General features: G+C 34.0%; 1 protein-coding gene across 1 annotated transcript in view; it reads right to left on the bottom strand.

Annotated features, from left to right (window-relative positions):
• LOC149065719 (uncharacterized) overlaps positions 1 to 26,635 on the bottom strand; it is a 51,108-nt gene that overhangs the window by 1,040 nt on the left and 23,433 nt on the right. The window contains exons 3-10 of the mRNA XM_089253623.1: positions 10,332 to 10,449; positions 9,335 to 9,388; positions 9,055 to 9,166; positions 8,200 to 8,497; positions 7,210 to 7,988; positions 3,257 to 3,382; positions 1,492 to 1,658; positions 946 to 1,044 (exon numbers count right to left, since the gene is read on the bottom strand). Of these exons, the coding sequence (XP_089109749.1) occupies positions 946 to 1,044; positions 1,492 to 1,658; positions 3,257 to 3,382; positions 7,210 to 7,988; positions 8,200 to 8,497; positions 9,055 to 9,166; positions 9,335 to 9,388; positions 10,332 to 10,449 (1,753 nt within the window). The remainder of the gene's footprint in view (positions 1 to 945; positions 1,045 to 1,491; positions 1,659 to 3,256; positions 3,383 to 7,209; positions 7,989 to 8,199; positions 8,498 to 9,054; positions 9,167 to 9,334; positions 9,389 to 10,331; positions 10,450 to 26,635) is intronic.

The following is a 26,635-nucleotide window of genomic DNA, read 5'->3' as shown; positions in this document are numbered from 1 at the left end:
ACTATAACAACGGTAATTTTCATTACTTTTTTAATGAAAATTTACTGTTTTATCTTGGATGCATCATCGCGAGCAAGTTGGAACTGACAAGAATTAATTCTTGAACACTATAAACTGTGGTCTATCTTCCAGAAATTGCAGGGATTTTATTTCTTTGTTTAAAAACTATCAAATTAGTGCTAACATTCTTTAGAATGACTATAGGCGGAGACAGACTTGAAAGGCTGGGGAGGGGCACGAAAATGATAATGTCAATTTATATGTATGAATAACATACCATGTATGCTTAACAGTAGATCAGTCGGTCCCGTCATCGACACTGCGAGGGGGGATGCCACCTGTTCTCCTCACCTCCCCCCACAATGAGAATGACTAGACAGGATACATGACCAAACTGGTATTTCAAAATTTGTCTAAGGCCGGTATTACACTATAAAAGTTTGATAAAAGTACTATTATAAAACTTGAAAAATGCAGCCAATAAGGTCAACGGTTGCATTTTCTAGAATGTAACCAATAACCTTATTGGTTAGATTTTTCAAGTTTTATAAAATTGATTTTATCAAACTTTTATAGTGTAATACCGGCCTAAAACCGATTTTATATGTAGAATGCCTTCTTTACAGAAAAGATTTGTTTTGATTTTACGAAGAATTGCCAGGTTAATTTGTTACACAAACATGAACTTTGAGGTATGAGTAAATATATCAAACATCGTGCAATAATTCAAATGAACAACTAACTATACACTACTGTGACGTGATGTGGTCCCACGTCATATTAATAAAATGGTGAATTCTGAATCCTGGGAATTCAGAATCCTGACGGTGGAATTCCCACGTCACAGAATTTCCACGAATCAGTATTCATCATATCACTGATTTGACGAGGGGTCACGTCAAAGTAATGTGTAGCGGCATTAACTCATTGCCGAATGCATCTTACTTTTGTTTCGGCATTAAGACGAACAGTAACAGATTGAAGTCTCCGCCGCAAATCCTCGACTTCTTGCAGTAGTCTCATGATCATTATCTCGTGACTTGTCTAAGAAAGATAACAAATATATCTTCAAACCTGTTTATGGAGCTTAAGGAAGATTGATTACTATCAAATTAATAATAATCCAATATCGATAAATTGATGTCTAATTTAATGTAAACAGGCAATATTCCTGCTTCAAGCAGCAGTACGAAATAAACAACAATACCCGATAGAATGACTCGCAATTTCACATGTTTACTCACAACAGATGACACCAACTAAGGATTTTCCAGATTATTCTTGTACAAATAATTGTAAATCCCATGCTCAAAGCATTACGAAAGAAGAGTGTTAATGCATAAACTAAAGTTTATGATATTCCTTCCAGAATCGTGGCGTATTTCTCCACTACGAAATCTCTGCGGTAATGTTTATTTCTTGGGAAGTGAGAATTGTGAATGAGCTGGAATGCATTAAAAAAATATATACTTACTTTACAATAAAACTTACTTTTTTAGATGGTTTGTGAAGTTTAGAATCCGTTTCGGTTAAAGGTACGTTCACAAGCATTTCTCGCACCAGTCTCTCAAGTTCTTGCCTTAGCTTCGAGCAATGGTCTTCTAATCTGGGTGTGAGTTTTTTTACTTCCAAATATCTTTTACGATACTCCTCTCTTGCTGTAAGTAAATGTACGACAACTGATTATTATTTTTCATTTCGTTAATGTTACCATATACCGACTTGGCTGTGAATGTATAACTCGAAAAACGATCATTTCAATGTAATGAGCAGAGTCCGGAAGTTCAGGTAAAATGCCATAAATGCCTTTCTTTGCCTATTTTCAGACTTTTTTTTTTTTTGGTAAAAATGCCTTTTTTGAAGTTTTCCTGCCATAAATGCCTATTTTAAAGTCAAGTGGTTACGACGGCATTTGCCGTCGCTACCATACGTAATGGTGGTGCCTATGACGGCATTTGCCGTCGCGCAGACTTTTTTCGGTCTTTTTCACATAATGACATGACGAAATAATTTGTTATACATGTGCTGCCATCTGTACAGCCATCCTTCTACTTTATTATCTCACTAGATGGAGTTGAACAATTATATTTCAAGGTCTGAGATTATTATTACTAAATATCTTTGTCATGTTTTGCAAAGCTGCATTCCCATCGCTTTTTTAAAAAAGGGAAAAAGCGCGCGCATCTTCAAAAAAAAGTGGGCACTGCGGGTAACGCTCAGAGAAATTAATTTGATTAGTGAATTTCAGAGGCGAAACTTCGATATTTTCAGCATTGAGAACAAAAGAATAATTGCTGTTTTTAAAGTTTTCAGCTCTTGAGTGTTGCCATGCATTAACTTTGATTTGACCGGAGGGTGTTCGACGTGAACTATTTTGATTCAGATAAACGTAGCCAATTTTAGAAAAGCAGAGAAAAATTAGAAATTTGTTTTCTCCACATGCTTCACATAACATGTCTCGCTCAGACATTGGACTGCATTGTATATGTATAGCTGACCTATGACTGCCCCCCGTGGTCATCGGTTGAGGTGACGTCTCACACAAGGCGGGGTAGGAGCAGACAGGGCTCTGGGGGCCCCATGTTGTTTTAACATTATTTTTTACATCGTAAATGCATTGCAAGCAACCATGGCTGTTTATTTTACATACATATTTAGTATTCGATTAAATTGACCAGAGTCGCTCTCACTGGTGCGAGACAGATGCGACCGCACAGGGCTCCGCGCTTGAAGAAGTCCCGCATACGTGATAATACTGTATATATATAAAAAAGAAAAAGTTAATTTCTTTTTACAAAAATAGAACAAGATAGCCTTGTTTCAACTATAGAAATTATAATGATTATTCCAAACAATACAACAAATAAACAAAAATTATTCGAAACTCGAGGGAGCCCCACAGATAATTTTCTCTATGGGCTCTGCGTCTAGTAATGGTGGCCTTGGAATTGACCTCTAATCCTGAGGGTCCACTAACATTTTATTTTGGGTTTGAAATCAATTTAATTTGGATAATAATGCAGTTATTATAAACTACATTTAAAACAGTAGACGGGTTGAGCGCAATCAATTTTGCAGCTAGTTTCTGGATTCCTAATATATATAGCATAGTTTTAGCTATATTTTCTTGCTTCCATAAATTATAAATGGCTTTTTAGTGCCTATTTTAGGCATTTTTTCCTGCCTATTTCGACCATTTTTAATGCCTAAACTTCTGGGCTCTAGTAATGAGTAAGGATACAAGATCTAAACATACCTCTATCCCCAGTGGAGTCATTTCTTCTTTGAAGATCTCGGACCTTTTGCATCAAGGCATCCCTTTTCAACTCCCGTAATCTTCTTTCAGAATGAAGCTGTTCTTTCAGTAAAAGCAGCTTCTCACCTATGGATGTTATACAATAAACGCATTTCCATATAGAGTAAGCAATAATTGAACATAAATTTTTATTTTAAGAATCATATGGAATAACTTTCATATATATGATCAGGCGTGGATTCAGGGAGGGCGATTGCCCTGCCCAAAAGCAAAAGTAATGTGGAAAATAAACGTTCTGTTCCCTAACATGAACGCGATGCATGGTCACCGCTCCAATTATAATCGCATTCCGAAGGGAGCCGTGAATGTGAAAAGTTTTAACCTTTCACGGCACAGTAGAAATTACTAAACCTCCTGTAAAATCTCATATCTTTTTAATGAAATAAGCTTTCATCCAATTTTAAGCAGGTGCAAAGTAAGGGGGGTATAGGAAAAAAGTGTTTCATTCATAAATCAATTTTACAAAATACTTGGGTTTGTCGCAATGCTAAAATAAGAGGTCTTTAAGGAGACAATATATCTCGTCAATGCCGCTGCAAGGGTTAAAAGAAAAGGGGGAGGGGAAAAGAAAAAACAGGATATCTCCATTAACATGAGATAAGCATCGTACCAAAATATCTTTTCTAAGACAACAGTTTAGCCTTTCAAGCCGATTTCGGACGGCAATACCCTGCATCTGCGTCCATCCATGCTTGATCTGGGAATGAAATCCTCATATGCAAGAATTACAGAAAACTGGATGTGTTGTGAAGATATTTATTTTTTGAGATGTTGATTTTTTTAAGGAAGGAAAAAAGAACTCATCTCCGCCTCTATTGGGAGTCGAACCCGGGCCCCTCGTTTGCCGGACCAAAGCTCTCGCCACTAAGCTACGGATTTAACAGGCTCCCCTCCATTGGAGCGTGCAATGGACAATGACAGTTGGCTCAGTCGACGCTGGAGGGGGCGCATTGTCCCACCCCCCGTGTCTGCCCATGCCGTGCTATCGTACAAGACAAAACGGGGAATTTCAGTGAAGTTCTATTACGATATTGTGGTGGATATGCAAATGAAGATTATTCCGTCATCACAGCTTGTGCGATGATTTGTATCGTGTGATGCACATGCGTCAAGTGTCTGATCGTGTTATTAGCTTAGTCTGATCGTGTGTTTGAGTTTTAAACCTCGAAGTTGTATGATAGCGCAGACCGTTGTTAATCCGGCTAAAAACGGTGACACATTTTATGTGGGACCGTACAAATTGGTGACCCGGACGTGTTCTGACAGCACCAACATCAAGGACAAGTGATTTTCGTCAACATTCGGTCTGATTGCCAATTTTTCGCTCAGGTTCCCATGGCCACCTCGCTGAGGAAGGCGATCCTGAGGCGGATATGCAAATGAAGATTATTCCGTCATCACAGCTTGTGCGGTGATTTGTGTCGTGTGATGCGCATGCGTCAAGTGTTCTTTAAAATAGTTGATTTTTGTTATGTTATCCCACATACTGTTCTGTTTTATTGTTCATCAATAGTTTGTTCCGGCTGGTCCGTGATATTTTAGTTAAATGTTAAATTAAAGAGATGAATTAAGTTACTTCAATCGATTAGTCTGATCGTGTGTTTGAGTTTTAAACCTCGAGTTTTATGATAGCAGACCGTTGTTGATCCGGCTAAAAACGGTGACACATTTTCTGTGGAACCGTACAATATAATGAGCACTTGCTGGATTCAAAGGTTTAATCGCTTTATCTCATATAGGCTAGTTGGAAGGAATACATTCTAGCTTTATTTTTGTTGGTTATCATAGAGTGATATTATTTGTTGAGAAAAAAAAACTTTTGTCTTTTATATATCAGTATAATTGTTTTTCCCCTTCTCTCACGAACAGAAAGAGATTAGAGAAAAAATATGAAAGTTGTAGTTGTGTGATGTGTGAAGGACGTTAGCGCCGGTAATAAACGATAACAAACAATACCATTCATCTCCCCCTATTTCCTGAATGCAAATAAAGGTACCAGCATGGCCCCACTAGGGTGGGGTTGACAGGGCTCTAGCCCCTGGGGCCCAGAACAATTCTCATATTTTTTTGCTTTTCACTCTATAAATTAACTACAGAAGGGCCCGTGAAAAATCTGACCGGGAGCCTGCAAAAGATCCCAGCCTAGGGGCCCTGCTTCAGGATGTGGAGGCCATGGATACCAGTTCTGAAGATTTATTACTGGGTCCTCATCTTCTGAATTTGTTATCGAAAATCCATCGGTCCAGAAGAAGTTGAAACTTATATAGGGTGTTCTGTTAATGGACATCAAGAGGAACAAAAATTGCAATAGAACATGGTGTCTCAAACCACGTTGAGAGGGTGAAAATCGCGAAAAACGCATGCGGGTTTCGACGTCACGCTGGAACGACAAAAAGTACAATAATAACTACAAAAATATGTATTTGATTAGTTATTACAAGTGTTGTTGGAAGTGGCGGCCGCTGACGTCATTGCACAGTCTACAACTACGTAAAAACGATTCCTGGACGCGCTCGAAGATACCAGGCATGCTTTTGATGTCTGCCGCAGCGACGACAATCCGCGCTGAGATCTTCCGGTGTGTCCACAGGCGCCGCATAAACGAGGGATTTAAGGTGACCCCCATAGGAAAAAGTCACACGGATTGAGATCCGGCGAACGTGGAGGATACTCATTGAAACAGACAACTAACTGCTACACGTTCTTACTACCGCAATAGCCCTAATTTACGTCGTACGCAGTGCGTGATCCTACCCCAGCGCATGCGTTTCGTGGTGCTGCTTACGTCAGATATGGTGAGCGAACCCACGAACACATTCAGCGATCAACTGACATCCACCTTTCGTCTCCTCTGGACTAAGAACCTGCATGCGTTTTTCGTGATTTTCACATTCTACACGTGGTTGCGACACCATGTTCCATTGCAATTTTTGTTCCTCTTGATGCCTACTAACAACCCTATGAGTTTGTCGGTCCATTAACAGAACACCCTGTATGTTTAAACTTATATGCTTTATTTTGCATAAGTGCTAAAATAAGTTAAAATTTAAACATTATCTACGCATTTTTGGAATATACTTTTTTTTTCAATTACGTATAGACTATTTTTCCCGCATTTTTGAAATTCGTGCTTATAGAACTTTTTTGATTACATTAGAAACATTACTTTCATTTAAAGGAAACAGTTATTTTTCCGGATACTACGCCGAGGTGAACTCGGAAAGAAAAGTCACCACGTCTCCACCGAGAGGGCCTGGGTTCGAGTCCCGGCGGAGACGTGGTGACTTTTCTTTCCGAGTTCACCTCAGCGTAGTATCCGGAAAAATAACTGTTTCCTTGATATCTCGATGTGAGAAAAAGCCATCTATTTCTAATTACTTTCATTTGTTCAAAAAAATAATATCAAGCGCCTGAAATTCAAGTTACGCATATGAATTAGACACATGAATGAGTTAAGTTAGGCATGTATGTATATTCTGTGTAATTATTAAAATTGCACCGAGACTACGATAAAAGTGAGACTGGATATCTCAGTTGACTTTTAACTTCTTGTGTTGCCTTAAAATGTTTATTTTAACATGATAAAGAGCAGAGCAGCGGCTGAAACACGCGCCTACAAGAAATGCTCAAAAATTTATAGTAGGCCTAATTGTTTTTCCTTAATTTGTTACAGCATCCTAAATTATGATAATAAAAATACTTCAGATTAAGTCCAATCGGGACCTTTGGTTGAGTCTATACTGTTCTCATAACCAATAAATGAAACAGTATGCAAATTATTCGAATATCAAATAGTTTGTTCAGTTCAAAACTGAGTTTCAAAATTATAGAAAACCAGTTTAAAAGTTTTGATAAACGTTTTTTTAAGAAAGAAAAGTGTTAAATTTTCTTACTCTCTGGATCGGTCATTACTCTGAAATAAGTTCTTGGCATTGGCGTTCCTGCTCGATCCGGTTTTGTTGTTATCGAATCATTTGAATTTTGATCTTCGTTTTGTTCTTCTTCTGAAGCGATTAGTTCTCCACTATGGAATCCTTCATCGTAATGATCTCTGGTTCCACCTTTAAGTGCTTCACCTTCACCTTGCAAAAGTTTTATAGGATCAACGATTACATTTTCGTCATTTACTTCTCCATCCATAATATCAAGAGCAAGTTTGGAATCTTCGGTACTTGCTGGAGAATTAGCATTTGTCGAACCGCCGTTCCCATCGTTTCTGACAGAGATTTGTGATTCCGATGTCTCCGATATATTGGGTTTTTCTGCTGTTATGTTAGCATTTTTATCGTCTGACTCGTGGTTGTCATGTTCATTATTTCGCTCACATTCAACGACATCAGCGTGTAGCTCATTTGTATTGGTAGCATCGATGTCGTCATTGGAGTTTTGGTTTTTGTCAGTAGTGATGGTGTTGATGAGATCTACACATTTTTCTTCACTTTCCTCTGGAAGACCATCTACTTTGCTAGTCAATTGTGGGACAATTATTTGCATCTCTTCGGTCTTAGACGAAACACCTTGAGGCTTTGGTGGTGGACTATTAATTTCCGATGCTCTTGATATTTGAATTTCCAATGACTGTTGTTGATTGACTCGCTCCTCTTCTGGCATATCTCTTGCAATTTCAACTATACCCTCTTGATTGTTGTCTTTTGGTGTCAGCATTGGAATTCTGGATTGAAAAAAAATTCTTAATTAACATTTAGTTTTGAAATCATAATATTCTGTTCCGATACATAAATATTCTGTTCTATATTTACTTGGCGGCTACATCATAGATAAAACTTGATGATCATATCCCTGTCATAAAGACTGAGAGATGGTATTAGAGTTGAGAGCTATAAGAAAAAATTACGAAAAAACAAAGAAATGTCAATTCTCACCGTTGCTTGAACAAACTTGCTGGGAATCTTTCTTTGACCCGTGGTGTAGGTGGTCTCATTTTAATGGCGTTACAGCTATTTGTTAAGTGTTTTGTTGTCCGTCGAGGAGATATTTTGTGCAAAGATATGCGTCTAGTAGTAGACGTATTTCTTCCCGTTTGGACCATGGGGATTGTTGTTCTGTGCTCTATTCGGTCCCAACTTTTTGATCGTTTGTCCTCACTAATTGGTTCTGATTCCAGGCTAGCTGGCAAATCACCGCTCTGTGTTGACACTTCGACGGTTATTGGTGTTCGTTCTGCAGGGAAAATATTTTGTACGCATTTTGTGTACATGACATAATATAATAAAAATGTCAAAATTTTTCTTCAGTTTGTGTAAATCTATAGACTTTTTAACATGTGCAAAAGGTAAGTGCCAACAAGGAAGGTGATCTTTTCGGTTGTTCTTAGTGCGTAAGGATTCGGAAATTTATTCAAAAACAAAAGCTGCATCATTTGAATAGCATTAGTAGAAAATTCATTTAGCCAAACGGTAATGAATGTCGTCTTTATTGCCGATATGACATATTTTTCATTATTTATTATTATTATTATTATTATTACTATGTTATATACAGAAAAATCAGTTATCTCATTGGAAGTAAGCAATAAATAAATCACATTTTTCGTTCTTAAGTATTGTTGATTGAACGTAATATGTGTATTAATGTGACTGAGAAAACTTTATGCTTGTTACGCTATCAGATAGAGCTCAACCGTCGGCTTATATTTTTCCTTCAAATTTACAAACCATGTCCCAGGCATATCTTAAAACGATGTCTATTATTTCTCAATGAAAATATTGATTATTCACCTTCATTACCAATGCTGGAACTAATCCTTACTAACGGAAGATCTGAACCCAATGACGCACTTCTTAAAGGTACGTACTCTCCCAGTTTTACGTAAAGTTCTGGTTCTTCAGCCTGAGAAGATGATGAATTGTTGTTATCATTCCGATACACACAAACATGCAATTGAGAGAAAAAATAGGAAATTAGAGTGACTAAAGTACTTTTTAGAGGTATTTATGTTACTTTAGAAAAATATAGCACAAATAAGAACAAAAGAAAAAAAAACCAACAGTTTCTTACGTATGGTGGAAGAAAACTTTTCACTTTAAGCTCTTGTTCTTGTCTCGTCCTCACCTGATGTACAAGAACAGAGCTTGCTTAACATATCTCATTAAAAAATGTTTATAAAAACTTCAACGATTAGTATTCACATACTTATTAATACGTAGTTATAACACCTCTTTTATATGTAAATAAATATCAGAAAGTGGTGATCTAATTTCATTACATATTTTAATGTTACAATCCAACCAGAAAAATCGGAATGCAAAATTTAATGTTCACTAACGCTGTCACGAAATTATACTCCATTTTCTCGATGATTTTTTTTAACTTTCTATACTCGTATACATATGTTTTGTCATATTCGTATATTTATTTCTAAAGCTACACGCATATACCCAGATAACCATGACACATTAGCAGAATTACAAAACACGACTCATGAATGACAGTCTGGGCAGTTTCTATGCGTCAGATGCAGTATATACTGCCGGAAGCCATAATGCAGACTGCCGAAACTATTTTTTTCTCTTCTAAACTGTATTCTTTTTCCCTTCCATAACAACCAAATTTCTTATATCCGAAGATTAGTAATTGAAATGAACGCGCTGTCTTACGATCATTTTCAATAATGTTATTATCTATTAATGGAATTATATATTTTTTTAACTGCATATGGGGGGGGGGTTAGAGTGGTGTAAGTCGATTAATCCTCATTTTGAGAAAAAAGGTTTACTACAATTGTTGCCATAGGTTCCCATGTTAAAATTTTGTAATTTCACAATGTAGACGCAAAGTATAGAAGCTGAGACTTAGTTAATTTTTTTCTTTCAACAGTTCAGCACTTTTATATTGCATTTCTGGACTTGAGATTGTATTCTGGATCAGAATTGCTGAAAACGTCCCTTATAAAACTCTGACTTTAACCTCCCATGTATCGAATATTAGAGAATGATAATCTTATACTATTAGATGTTGTTTTATGCTTTTAAATAATATTTTTGAGAGTGATTACCTGTGTAAAATTTCGACCAACGCTTCTGAGGAAGACAAAAACATCTGGAGCGTTTTCATTCCCAAGTTGTTCTTGTATCTCAAGCCTTAACTGAGATAATGTAATGGAGGGTAAGATTCTGTTGAATGTAAAGTAAAAATTAGTGGTTTTATATAAAATGAACGAAATTGATATTAATCAATTTGATTTCGAGAGAGGTTTCTGGTACAATTTTTTATTATTTTTCTTCGTTTTCCAGAAAATCCCTTTTAAATCGATTGATTTTGGTGTTTTATATTTAAAAACAATATGACCTGATGAAAATATATACTGAAAATGAATGTCAGTGATTTATCTGGAAAGGATTTCACCAAAAAATTCATGCCAAGCGCGTCAGTGGGAAATTTCAGAAATATTTGACTTTTTAAATTTCGTCTAAAAGAAGTCATGCTAACAGAATTTAAAAAAATGAATTAAATAATCAAAAGTGCTCAAATTATTGTCAATTAAATGTATAATATTTTTTAAATTAATTGGAAGAGATTTTACTACATAAAAAAGTATTCAATATTAAAGTACATTTTAATCATTTTTTGTAAACGTAACCATAGATCCTCAAAGACAGTAATTAAAGAAAATACTATACGTGAATGGTAATGATTATTTCACCGAACTAAATTTAACTTCATAATGTGCAAGACGTGGCATAAGTTACAAAGTATATTTCGTGAAATAAAATGCTCTGGATGTTGTAGAAAATTCCGTATATGACGTTCAGAGTGGTTTTCAGAGTTACATAATCACCAGCCACAAGACCAGACGTTCCTGTCACAACAAATTATTTTTTAATGTCCGCTGGAGTGGAAAATATCTAAAAAATTCATAACGCGGAACTGATTCTTAATTCAGCACGTTCGGTTGTCGGAATCACATGTGTTGCATAGATGGACGGACGTATATGCTTGATACTAAAAGTCGGTCACATCGATAACGACGCATTCCACCGATACAATCATGGTTCTGAATATTTCACAAACTGTTAAGGTGCAACAACGGAATTCGATTTGATCAAAGCGGAAGCAATTTCTAATTGACATTTGGGCAAACACAGCTGTGATTACTGCTTTGAATCCCTGAAATAGTATTGTTTATAAACATACTATTTGTTCAAAGGAAGTTTTTTTGGCCAGTATTACACTATAAAAGTTTTATGAAAGTTCTTTTATAAAACAGGAAAAATGCAACCATTACGCTTATTAGTTTTTTCAAGTTTTGTAAAAGATCTTTATCAAACTTTTATAATGTAATCCCAGCTTAAAGCTTGATTTTAACAAGGAAAAAAAAAGTTAAAATTTTAACAGTAAAAGCACCTTAATGATTAGCTGCAGTTGATCTTCGAAAGATATGGAACAAAATTTTCATTTAAAAGAAAATTATTAATTTTGTTACCTTGTAAATTAATTTTAACGTGTATAAGGAACTCCCTGACTTTTTGGCTTTGAAATTTGGAAAAAAGTTTTCATCAAAGATATTTTATTTTAAGATACACAAGGAAAATTTTTTTTATTCATCATAGAAACCATTAAATTCCTCATCACTCTCATCTGATACATCACAATCAGCTACGTCAATTAATTATGTTATTAATTAAGTTATAAAGATTTGAGTTTCGAGGAATTGAGCAGTTTGTTAATTCTATAATACTATCCACCCCTTCCCCAATTTTTGACAAAAAGTGATGGGTTCCTTATTCACGTTAAAAAATTTTAACTACGATTTATTTCACTTAGAAGCCTCACGACTTCGAAATACATATTATAGCGGTACCCCGTGCGTCCGCACGGATCAGCCACTGGCTTCAACCACCCCTGACTTAATTTAACGAATCAACTGGAATTTTTTATACGATAATGTTTTGATAAAAAGAATTAAAGAATTATGCGAAATTCGTAGTATTTAAAAGTAATAGAAAAGTATATGAAAAAACAGCTCATAAGTTTCCTAAATTATCAGAACTTTCTAGCACCTAACCAATATAGGTTTCGAAAAAATAAAAATACAGAAATAGCTATTTTAGAACCAAGTAACTATTTAAATACCGAATTTAACCATAATAGATATTCAATAACAGTTTTTCTCGATTTAAAAAGAGCTTTTGACTATGTGGATCTAAGGATACTAACAGAGAAATTGTCATCAGTTGGTATATATAAGAGGTAATACATTAAACTAGTTTAAAACATATTACTTTAATAGAAAACAAGAAGTTAAATTAGATAAAGAAATCTGTACATTCCTAAAAGTTAAAAAAGGTGTCCCCCCAGGGATCTGTCCTTGGGCCGATATTGTTTCTTATTTACATAAATGACATATTCAAACTAAATATAAATGGTAAATTAATCTCGTTCGCAGACGACACAATACTGTATGTTGAAGATACCGAAATTGCAAATTTACTAAAAAAAGTCGAAGAGGATCTATACAAAATCAACACCTGACTGAAGAAAAGTAAACTTAAATCTACAATAAATCAAATATATTTGCTTAAAAACAAGAAATAAAAATAATTTAACTAACATAAAAGTCAAAATCCACGATCACTGCCTATGTCAAAATATTGCACAATGTAATTGCCATGAAATTGAAAGAGTTCATGAGTACAACTACCTAGGAATAATAATGTAATATGACCTAAAATGGAACTCACAATGTGAAAAAATAATAAAAAAATTAAGAACATATGCCGCAATTTTATATAGATTAAAAAACACAATCGACAATAACTTTCTCAAAAATTTATTTTATGCTTGGATATACTCAATAGTAACACATGGAATCACTGCTTGTGGAGGTGTATCAAACAAATATCCAAAAACTAGATAATATATATAATAAAATAAAATCGCAAATAGCAAACATATTACAGCAAACAATTATATAGCAATGTCACAAACTAACTATAAGACAAAACTATATATTTATATATTAATAAAATTTTCATTCTTAAACAATAAATGGTTAGAAACGAAACAAAATAGAACCTCATCTAGATTGAATAACTTATATCAAGTGCCTAAAACAAATAAAACGCTATATTCCAAAAGAGTTATGGATATACTGCCCCGAAAATAATGGACCAATACCATGCAACTAATCACACAAATATAATAACATAAGATCCAATCACAATATATTTTTATTCTCAATAAACAATTGTCTAGAAATCATACTACAACAATAATGGATCATAAAACAACACAATTAAACTAATTCATTCTAAAAACATAAATATAACCATTCCTGTAATCAACTTAAAAATACATGTGAATACGCATTGTACGTGGATTCTGTGTTCGTCAACTGACTAATATGTGTTTATATTTAAATATATATATATATATATATATATGTATATTTTCTTTGTTCAGTTAAAAAATATCTAAAAATATATATATGACTTTATAAAATATTAACCAATTAGTACTGTAACAAGGCTGTTGCATAATTCAGTTAACTCTTTAATTTAACTTATATTGACCCACTGGATGGGCTATCAGTCCCTTAGGGTCACAGAGTGTCTGTGTCATCGTAATGTTACTTTTTGTGGAGTTGTATTGTTTTGTGTTTTTCTGAATTTGTATGTTATATGTGTTGATTCAATCCAATAAAAAATAAAAAAAAAATAAAAAATTGTAACTCCTTGAATTTCAAACTTAAACTAAATTGGTGAAATGAAAATAGAAAGAGATTTTTTAATGAGCAGAAGAAAAAAACGCGGCAGAAAATGTTATTCTTATAATGACACGAATAGAGAAATGAGAAACTTCCTTAAATGAACTCTATCTGCCTAAAAAAACTACCGATTTTGCGCGCATGTACATTGAGTTTTGCCAACATGCTTATAAAATCTTCAACACCAACAAAAATCTTTTCAACCTACTCAAACAGAAACCTATACTACTCAGGGTGACTTCTATATCGAGCCAAGTTACAATAAGAACCATAAAAACAGCACTATACGTATACCGCACGTTAACGAGTATCATATCTTTTAACGTGGTCAAAAAACCTCAAAAGTTATGCTTTAGTAGATATATAATTGAAAATATTATTTAAGCATTGATTTATTTCAAATTTAGAACACATATTTTCGATTGTATTTACTATACTATGCAAGCATACTGTTTTGTATGATAGGTTCTGCTGTCCCGCCATTACAGGCATATGGCAAGGTGGGTCAGGCGCAGCTATCATAATTACACAGCGATATAAACAAACAACACTCCCGACAAGACACTGAGTTTTAAAAGAAGTTAACAACAAAAACATATAAAACTTCAAAGTGAAGATACAAAAATGAAGTAAATTGACAAATAAAAACACAAAAACATTAAGACTTAAAAATTTAAAGTAAAAACTGCTAAACATAAAATTAAAAGCAAAATGAAAGATATATAAAATATGAAAATTTTAAACCACAAGAACGTTAAGACTTGAAAATCGAAATAAACAGCTTCTCAAAACACAAAACTTTAAAAAACACAAAATTTAGAACAGAATATGAAATTGGGACGGTTCGAAGGATGTGAATTTTGAACATACACAACATGCATATACCCTACTAGTTGTTAACCGCGGCTTCGCCGCCTGAATTTGGTAATCAGAAAATTCTTCCTTGGGACCCCTTAGGGCCGTATTCACCGACATATGGTTTAAATTGTAGTCACAATTTTTGGATAAGAGATCAACATAGGTAAGTTAAAAACCTGAATTTAACCAATCCGTGTCGATTTCTTATCAAAAAATTGTGACTATAGTTTAAACCATGTCGGTGAATGTCGCCCTTAGGGAGTGAATTTTGAGAAATCCCTTCTTAGCGAGTCTTTGCATCATAAAATGAAGACACTGACCAAATTTCAAATTTATAGTTTCAGCGGTTTTCACTCGGCATGAGTTCTCTACATAGCATTTCAAACCCTTATGACCCCCCTTAATTAAGGGGCGAATTTTGAAAAATCTTCTTAGAGGGAGTCTTTGTGTCATGAAATAAAACTACTGACCAAATTTCATAAATATAGCTTCAGTGGTTTTTTCTCGGCGTGATTTCTCTGTATAACTTTTGAACTCCCTTATGACTCCCTTACACAGGTCGAATTACAAAAAGTCCTTTCTTAGTGGGTCTTCATAAAATAAAAATACTGACCGAATTTCATATTTATCACTCTTGTGGTTTCAGCTCGGCGATGATGAATTAGTCAGTCAAGACGTGTCATTATATATATATATATATATACACATATATGATGTACTACACACACACAAGCACACACAGTCAAAAACACATTGATCGATCACATTCTAGCTAATGTCACACTATTGCGAAACCCTGAAACTCGGAGAGTTCGGATCTCCAGTTTTGCATATCTTTAATGCTTATTTTTTGCAAAATTTCAAACATTAGGAAAAAAATGTATTCTAATATGAAGATTATGCATTAAAATACCTTGCGCGCATGACAAAATAGCACATTACATTAATGGAAGTGAAAAAAAAAAATTGACTCAAAATGAAAACAAACCTGTTGATTTCATCAAATGAAGCAAAGAATTAAAATTTTGACTTCATCTTATTTTAAATCAAATTTTAAAATTGAAAATTAAAAAAAATATTTTATAAATCAAATATTCATAAATGGATCTCAAATGTTTTTTTTGCCTTGTTTGATTGAACTAAACAGTTTATTTTATTAAGAATTAATTTTTATTCAATTACACATTGATGCCATGCTATATTATCATGCACGGAAAGTGTAGTAAAGCCAGGTTTTCCTAGAAGCAGGTTTCTACAGCGCGTGCAGCGTGAAAACTCTGATTGGTAAAAAACCTGAATTTCAAGTTTTTAACCAATCAGCGTTTTTACGCTGCACACGGCGCAGAAATTCAACTCCTAGGAAGACCCGGCTTTAACGATACATTATTTTTTCTCAATGTTTGAAAATCCCCAAAAAAATAAAACTGGGAGGTGTGTAAAAGATTGTGTGGTGTGTACTGACATATACATATATCACAACAAATACAATCGAAAGTATGTGTAGCAAGTTTGAAATAAATCAAATCAATGGTTAAATAATATTTTTAATGATATTTCTACCAGACCGCATAGTTTTTGAGGCCTTTTGACCACGTTGAAAGAAATTAGACCCCTAAAGGAATCAAAATTGCGAAATAATAGAAAAGATTAAATGCATGCGAATCCTGAAAAGATTTATACAAACAAAAGAAAATAACAATGCTAGTTTTTTTTTAAACAATACAGTGAAACCTCGATATAACGCTACTCTGCAGACAAAGAAAAAATATCGTTGTAGAGGGATTATCATTATATCGAGAGGCAGCAGTTTAACATTAGAGTACAGACATTTCCGAACCAGAGTTGAAAAAAATATCGTTGTAGACGGATATTCATCGTTGTAGCGAGGTTTAACTGTATTTCGATTCAGTATGAAAACCGGCAACAAACTACACATGCAAATACAAAATTAGAAACCACAACAGGCAAATTTCCCAACAAAGTGGCTGGAAAAAGAAGAAAATGAAAATAAACATATAAAAATAAATAGTACTAGAAAAATTATGGTTGTCCATAGGCCTAAATACAGCTACCTAAAAATAATAAGCCGGAAAAAGTAAGTAAACAACTAAAATATCTGCCCATAGGAATAATATATGGTTGTCATTCTTTAAATATATATATATAGATAGCTTCTCTCTATTACTCTCGGCCCATCTTATCATATTTCCTCTTGAAGGTGTCTATTGTGGGGAATTTACGACATCAGAAGATAAGCTATTCTATGTATTAACCCTGTTGGAGAAAAACTCCCTGCGACACAACAACCTGGAATTATCCCTAATTAATCGAAACTGGCGTCCCCGAGTCGAAACATTTGAATCCTTGAAGATCTTAAATACTTGAATCATATCTCCACGACGCCTACGTTTTCCAAAGAAAACATATTCAATAAATCTCAAATCTCTCTTCATAGCTCAATTCATGCACGACCGCCAGTGCTCTAGTGGTTCTTCTTTGCAGCCCTTCAACCAAGTCTATATCCTTCTAAAGATGGGGTGAAATCCCTAATATACAAATTAAATTAAGCCATATGTCCATATATACAGGGTGTCCTGTAAGTGCTAATGCGGCCTTTATCTCACCAACCGGCCGTCGTAGAGGTATGATTCCAATTTAAAAATGCTCAAAAGACGTTTAAAAATTACCCTGCACCAGTTTTGAGAGTGAAAATACAGTGTGTCACAAAATAAAAAAAATCTGAATTTTTATACCGTGCCCTTGTCCTCTAACCACCAGTTGCAAAGTTGTTGCCCTCTGAGGCCAACAGTAAAAATTCCATGCTTCTAAGCCCAATATTTACTGAGATACTTGAGCTCAAAAATTGGAAAGAACAATAACAACTAACGGACAACGCTCCTTTCCCTCACTTATGCTAGCCTTTCCCAACTCTTCTCCGATTTTTAAATTCGATTATTTCAGCGAATATTGCAGTTAAAACAGGATCTATTTGTTGGGCGCAGAAAAGACAAGGCAACAACTTTCTAATTGGAAGTTAGAGAGCAGTATTTAGATTTAAATTAGATTAAATTTAGATTCTTCATTTTGTGACACACTGTGTTTTCACTCCCAAAAGTGGTACGGGGTAATTTTTGAACGCCTTTTGTTTTCAAATTGAAACCACACCGCTACGACGGACGGTTGATGAGATAAAGGCCGCATTAGCAGTTACAGGACACCCTGTACGTAACCGTATGCAATATTTGCATCATCAGTTTCATTCCGTTCGAAATAAGAAATACAGAAAATTGGTTACATCACCATCAGTCAACTTTTCATGTGACCGTTCAGTTTTAGGCGATTAAGGGGGTATCACGACCGCTGAAGTTCCAAAATGCGATTTTTTTAAATATGACTTTAAAAAATATTTCATTCAATTAATTACCAATCTAGTGCAAAAAAATTTTCATGTGAATCGGTTTATTGGTTCTTTCACAATAAAAGAAAGAAGTAATGTGTGTGTGTGGATCACAGTGTGTGTAAAAGTATTCAAGAAACAAACTTAAAGCGTGTTTTTCTCGGATCAAATTTCTGAAGTTTCCGTAAGATTATAAAAAAACTACTGCTACAGAAATTCCGAAATTGTGTAGGAATGTTTATTTGGCATAAGTTAGTAAAATGAACCTCCGATTTAGCAATTTGATCAATGGAAAGTATTTTCAAAAATTATATGAAGGGTGTCCTGTAAGTGCTGGCACGGCGTTTATCTCATCAACCGTCCATCGTAGAGGTATGATTACAATTTAAAAAATGCTCAAAAGGCATTCAGAAATTACCCTGTACCAGTTTTGAGAGTGAAAATACAGTGTGTAACAAAATTTAAAAAAAAAAAACGTGAATTTTTATACGGTCCCCTGCGCTCTAACTTCCAGTTAGAAAGTTGTTGCCCCGTTTCTCCCGATGCAAAAGAAAAAAAAAATCCATGTTTTTAAGTGCAATATTCACATAGATATTCGAATTAGAAAAGAGGAAATTTGGGAAAGAACAGCGTTAAATGCGAGAAAACAGTTTCACCCGCATTTAACGCTTTTAAATCAGAATCATACCTCTAACGACGGACGGTTGATGAAATGAAGACCATAATCCACTTACAGGACACCTTGTATCGAAATCCAGATTTTTGAAATTCATCTTTTTTTTCTCAAACTTTTAATATTCATAAATTTCTTTCGAGGTTCATTTTATATTAATGCATGTCGTATAAATATTCTTACAAAACTTCAGAAATTTTGGTGCAGTTGTCTTTTTTTAATCTTGCGAATACGGGCTGGAAAAACTGACAAGACTTTCGGATGAACACCAAAACTGCAATCTGGGAAAATCACGTTTAAAGTGGTTTTTCTTGTATATGTTACGGCGAATGTGATAAATCGTTATTATACATAATAAACGGTTATCATGCATACTTACCAATCGTCTTGGTAAGTTTGATAAATATTGAAAACATTATCGCTTTTATCTTCAATTATGCATAATACCCAAGTGTAATTTGTGAATTTCATAAATATGAAAAAAATTCCAAATGAGTCTAGTATGTGTGAAGAATATAATCGTACCCCAATGTAAGGATAAATTTTGCGATCGTACCCAGATATAATGACACAATACATGTACGAGTATGAATTATGGTATACCATATATATATATACTACGATTTATCATGTTTACCAACGATGCGACGCTTGGGTATTATGCATAATTGCCGGTAAAAGTGATTAATTTAGGGAAATTTTTTTATCACACCAAAATGCTTAGTAAGTATGCATAATAACTGGTTATTTATGTTGAATTACCGCATTTATCATACATTTACCGTATTATACACATTTACGCTGAAACTCATTTTTCTTTTCGATTTCAAAAGAAAAAAATTGATGGATTGATACGAAATTTTTTGCATTTGATTTCCGTCAAAAAGGAATATTTTTCAAAGTAATTTCTAAAAAAAATCGAATTCGGGGGGGGGGGGGCCTCGTGACACCCCGTAACATTTTTTCTACGTAATGTGTTTGCATTTAATTAACTTTATTTCATATTTTAGAATTTTGTGTTGAATCCGAATCTCTTCCGGTTCCAATTACCATGGATTATCACGATTTTAGCTGCATACACATTATCCTTCTTTTTTTGTCTATAATAGTTATCATCGTAATGATTTCTTTTACCATCAAAAATTCATTGATATACATTATGTTTTTATGTCATGCAAAATAGTGGCTTGAGCTTTTTACTTATTCACCTTTGATTCCGTCTGGGAATATATACAGTATATTGCAATGTTTCTAATGTAGACAAAGCAACCGTGACGAAATAGGAGGGAACCTCGTTATTATAGAGAATGTAGGCCAGAAAAGTGATTCCGCCATATAATATCTATGCACGAGGGATAAATCTTTGGCCTCCATCACCCCGTACAGAATACCTAATGTAGCAGTCTGGTTGCCAGTTTTTTTTTTGTCTTTACTCCACCTAATTATCTACAGTCTGTTTCACTGAGTAATTGTGGTAATTACGTACCATCGCGTATCGGCAATTATTAATAGTATTCAGAATATTATGGAAGAGAAAAATACTTTTATTTCCTATTCTCGGTAACATTTACGCAATTCACTTAGAGAACGATTTGGTTCTCCAGACAATAGAAATATATGAAAGATATAATTTTTTCTCGCATATATATATATATTGTATATTTCAATGTAATGCTACTCAATTTTCTATCTCGTTGTGAGCATTTTATTATAGAAAATTCGTACAAAAAAGTAACGTTAATGTACAGTAAGCTTCATTTATTTAGTCCATTTGATTATTTTAATGGATTAGCGCATATGAATCTGAATTACTTTATTGATAGTAAGAAATGATTTTACATGCAAAAATGTTTTTTAATACTTTTTTCATAATTTTTCCAAAGATCCATATCTTATTTTTTTCTCCAAATAAAATAAAAAGATGATTACACTATCACACTTAAAGTTCACAGTTCTAACAAATTTATTTGGATTAAATCTGTTATAGGTTGTAATATACCGATAAGAGGCAGTCTGACTCATTTCATGATCAGAATTGAACTTCATTTTTCATCACAATTAAGCTTGATTTTTTATATCAGCTTAATTTTTTTTATATCGGAATTAAGCGTAATTTTTTTTTTCATATCAGAATTAAGCTTCATTTTCATCAGAATTAAGATTAATTTTTCCATCAGAATCAAGCTCCATTTACTGAGGCCATTTGGTTATTTTAATGGATTAGAATATGAATCTGAATTAATTTATTGATATTAAGAAATATAGTTATCTCCTAAATGTTTTTTAATATGTTTTTCCTAAAAAATCCTAAAAATCTATATTAGATAAGATATAAAGGTTGCTTCATATTTTTCTTCAAAGAAAACGAAAGTATAATTTTTTACCGGATGACTTTTATTGAAAGTTCACAATCCTAAAAATGTTATTTGGATTAAACCTATTATATAGGTGAAATTAGGGCTCGGATTTTTATGCCCCTAAGATGAAACCATGCTTCAAAAATATACTTTCGTTTTGTTCGAAGAAAAAGACGGTAAACCCACCGTATCAGAGCCTCCTAGATATATTGTATGGTATGTAAGAGGCTTCGACCATATGATATACCATGGCTCTACGAGTTACAAGTACCTCAACTCGTGATTAATCCAAATTACGAGCAAATTTTTTTTTCTAAAATTGCTCCACACTGTGACAAATATTCAATTTGAATCAGGAAAGCTGGGGCGTTTCGAACAAGTGAAAATCAACAGCGAATGTTTGCCATACCGAGTTTGCTGCAAAAAAAAAAAGAGGCAGTTCCATTTTTATGAATTTTTACTTTAAAAAAAAACTAAAATTTCAATTGTAAAGTTAAAGCCGCTGTGGTGGTCGAGTGGTTATAGTGCCGGACTCGTGATGCGAGGATCCGGGTTCGAACCCCACAGTGGTGGTCGGCTGAAGTTGGTTTTCTGTGGTTCCCAACTTCAAGGCGCAAATGCGAGCCGATCCCCCCGTTAAAAAGTCTCGCCACAGAGAGCAACAGTCCTACAACGATAAATAATTCAATCATAACACTTCACTCACTGTTAGAAAAACTGGGGGCAGATGACAGTACTACACATAACAAGCATTACACAGAAACAAACTTTACGTCAGGTTGCACTACACGTACACGCACGTTCCCGCATGTACCGATTCGTTGGGGGTTCCGCGGGGGGAGGAGGGGGGGTGTGATGTAGCAGTAGTAGGTAGGGCCTCCAAAAAATGGCTCGGGGATCCATGATGTTCATAAGTCAGCCACCTCGTTGGGCAATTTGCCTGTTGTGGCGTTGTATTTGTATTGTATTGTATTTGTATTGTAAGTCAACATTTTTTTGCAGCTATTGTATAACGTTTCCACACGATTTCGCTGTATTAGCACGGCACCCTTCCTTCCGTACTGCTTTGATATCTCTTTCAGATGTGGAATGGGGTGTGTCCTGTCCTTCAATGCTCAATGTATTAGCATGGAAAAATATCACCTGTGAGCTATACAGCCGATTTCGGAATTTTTTAGCTACCTTCTTTTTCCTCCAAATTTATGATTAATCACTTTCGTGGGGAATTATTTTGCATAAAAACTCATATAATACTGTTTCAGAATTATATTTTTAAACTAGAAACGCAAATGTGGGGTGAATTTCACCTAATCTGCCAAACGAAAGGAAGCGATAGACGAGCTCCAGTGGAACATAAAACTCCTTAGCAAATCTGTTGTATCTCTTACCGTTTTCGACTTATGGTGGATGGAAGGAAAATTCGCCAAATTTGAAGAAAAAAAACCAAAATATTTGTAAAGTTCTAAATGAGCTACAAGCAAACTATGCATATATTTGGAAAGAACAGAAAAAATCTTATAAGGTGACATAATTTTTATCAGAATGTCTGGATTTAATGGCGAGCTACAAGCGCTGAAAGATTGGCGGAGTGCAAAATTATCACCAAAATATGTAACCCCAAATTCTGCAAACACACCCTTCTAGCTATAATCAGTGAAAAGATTGTCCATTCCATTAGCTTTCGAAAGAACCTACAATAAACTATATCGGTGTTCTAGTTGAGAAGAAATTTAGCTTTTGTTTGCTATACATTACTGAAATCGGCGTTCGTCGAAGTAGACGTTCGGAATTGGGGATTACAGGTTTTGTCAATAATTTGATTTTGCAGGAAAAATCCCATAAGGTGACACCAATTCCATGAGAATATCTGGATTTAAAGGCGAGATACAAGCGCTGGGAGATTGGGATATCTGAAATCGCTAATTCCGAATGTCTATTTCGACGAACGCCGATTTCAGTGATGTATTTCAAGCAAAAAATCTAAATTTCTTCTGAACTAGAACACCGATATAGTTTACTGTAGGCTCTTTCGAAAGATAGTGGAATTAAAATTTTTTTAATAAGTTTGACTGATTATAGCTAGAAGCGAAGGGTGTTTGCAGAATTTACGGTTACAGATTTTGGTGAGAATGCGATTTTGCACTTCGCCAATCTCACCATTAAATCCAGATATCCTAATGGAAATAATCCCACCTTATAGGATTTTTTTCTGTTCCTTTCAGATATGTGCATAGTTTGCGTGTACGTCATTAAGAACTTCTCAAATTTACTTTTTTCAGAGATTTGACACATTTTCCTTCTATCCACCATAACTCGAAAATGGTAAGAGATAGGACAGCTTTGCCATGGTGTTTTATGTTCCACTTGAACTCATCTATCACACTCCCTTTCGTCTGACAGATTAGGTGAGAGAGAGAAAAGTTTACCTTGTGTAACTCAAATCACACCTAGAAACGGAGCCACTTTTTTCTTAGTAAACCGTTCAACTGGTTTTTATACATACTAGTATCAATATTCTGGGTCTTGGACGAATTTGAGAAATTGCTATTATTTTAAATGAAGGTTTGGTTTGAGTTATGATACGAATAATTTTTGGGACCGAATTAGACTCGTAACTTGAAGTATCACTTTATTTTAGATTTCAACAATTTTCAAATGAGAAACGTACGTTAATGAAAGTGCAAATAAATATCAAATCTTGACCAGTACTTACGTGTAAATCTGTAATTCAAAAACGAGCTGGTTCATAAGTATACAGATAATAATTCAAACTATTAATTTTTAATACGAGACCAGAGAAAATGTAAAGTTTCAAGGAAATTTATTATAATGAAATTTTTTCGTACTAATAGTCAAGCATTCTTCACAAACTTTCTTGGCATAAAATGCGTGGAGAAATGAAGACTTACAAGATGGATATGTCCTCAACATCCACTCAATTCTGTGACACTAACCTAAACAAATACTCTGAATCCGTAGAAACCCTTTCGTTATCAATCAAAATACAATATTTTTTGCCTCTTTTTCTAGAAAGTTTCTTCGACATAAATATTTCGTCTATCTTTTTTTCGTGGTGACTTTCTTTTTTTTCAGTGAGCGTCTCGTTCTTAAATTATGCACGAAGTCATTACTATTATTATTATTATTTTGTCTTATATCCTTTCTCGGTAAATTAAGTTTCGCCGCGAAAAAAAAAAAATCAATATAACAAACTTCCGATTTCTGTTATCGTTGTCGTCCACGCGAACCGATTAAATGCACTAGGTTGGTCGTCATAGCGATATATATATATTTTTTCCGATGTTGTGCGTAATACACATGATGAATGATACAGCATTGATGTGATGCACTGTGAAGGTTGCAGTAAGGAATGATGAAGAAAACAACATCAGTTCATCAAGATCAGTTTGATCTTTTCTTTTTCCAATAAATATTTCATTTACCTCTGGTTCGATACGTTAATTGCGTGTATAATATGCACATGTGCATTCTGAATAATAATTTACTCGTGTATCGTTTGTTGTGTGACGCTCTCCTGTATAGTTAATTTCATGTTATAGCGATAGTTGAATAAAGCGGGCAAACTATAGTTATAGAATCGAAACCGAAACTTCGTTTTATCTTAAGTTTTTCCAATTATCAGAGATCAATGTGCAATTTCCGTATAAGGCATGCTTCAATACTTCGATTGAATTATAAGCCCTTTATGACTATGAAACGTGCTTCATATTATTATTTATATTAATTATTTACAGTGAAACCTCGATATGACGATATTCTGCGGACCAAGAAGAAATGTCGTTGTAGTGGGATTACCGTTATGTATAGAGAGGCAACATTATCCTTACGTCTGATCAAATTTATGCTGTTGTTGTCATTATAAATACTACCAGAAGATGGGCTTTTATGTATTTATTCGCCACGAAAAAAATGTAATTGATTAGTTTATTAATAAAATTCACTTAGATGCATTGCCCCTGTAAAGAAGTTTGCCGCATTGCACTTTTGTGTCTTACACAGAAAGTAGCAACACAAATAACTTCCTTAGCACTGTCGGTGATCCTATGGTGCTAAATATCGATATTATTAGACACTTTCAGAAGAACGAAAACAAGTGACGAAGTTAAAATTAAATTCAAAAAGATTTTGAGCACAATATAAAAAAAATATCGTAATAGCAGTTGTAAAAAAATCTCCTTAAAAATATCGTTATAGAACGATTTATCGTAATAAAGGATATCCTTGTATCGAGAGGTGTTTAGCATTAGACTTGGCAATTCCAAACAAGGTTTGAAAAATATAGTTGTAGAGGTTATTTACGTTATATCGAGTACCATTGTAGCGAGGTTTCACTGTATTTATTTCAATATTTATTATTTATTGGAATTATAGCTATTAATTATTATTTAAATGGTATTCTAAAGTTATTTTAATGACTATTATTTATAATTATTGTGTAATGGCTTACATCTAGGGCAGGGTTTTTCAAACGGTGTGCCACGAAAAATTTCACCTAGCAAAGAACGTATTCTGCAAAAGCGATAAGCTCAGATATCTAATAAACTTTTATATCAGCAGTTTTAATTTTCTTTCAATTAAGAATAAATTTTTATAACCTTTCAATTACTGTAGCATTTTTTTTCGTCAGTGCTAACCCTCTACGGTCACACGTATATTTGAATATACCTGTCCAGTTCACTTATTTGTTTCTCAACCTTTTTGGTATTTTAGAAAATAAATCTTTTAGTGTCATTCCAATACAAAATATGGCTGTAAATTATTACTTTTTTATTTAGAAAGAATTGATTCCTTGTTGGTGTAATTTCTTGAGGGCTGCTGATTTTACGTGTTCAGGGATTTATAAAATCGCGCAAAGTTGAGGGGATTGAAAATTCAAGGTGAAACTATTCAACGTTGCTAAGCAAGATTTTATGTGTTTATAAATAACATTGAAAAATCAAGGCCAACTGTATATTTTACCCTTATAGAGTAGAACTTGGTTAATTCGAATTCGGGATAGTTCGAACTTTTATGAACTCCCCCTTGAGTTTTCTATCTAATTTAATGTTGAAACTTCTTCTTTTATTCGAACTTTTTCCGAATTTTTTGGATAATTCGAAGTTGAAGGAAAAGAAATCTTAATTTTAGTATGAGCGAATTTAGTTTGGAAAAATTCTACAAGAAGCCAGACTTTGCTTTTTTCGATCAAGTTGTAAAACAACAAATGTTTTGACTAATACATGTTAGAAAATTCTGTTTTACTCTACTTTTTTTAAAATGTAATTTAATGCCCATTTTAACATTGTTC

This window comes from Pholcus phalangioides, unplaced genomic scaffold, assembly GCF_987345545.1.
Source record: "Pholcus phalangioides strain wild (caught in Gottingen) unplaced genomic scaffold, Ppha-v1.0 ptg000039l_1, whole genome shotgun sequence".
Lineage (NCBI taxonomy): Eukaryota > Metazoa > Arthropoda > Arachnida > Araneae > Pholcidae > Pholcus > Pholcus phalangioides.
Note: the sequence above shows the minus strand (reverse complement) of the source record. Positions and strands in the feature narration are given on the sequence as shown.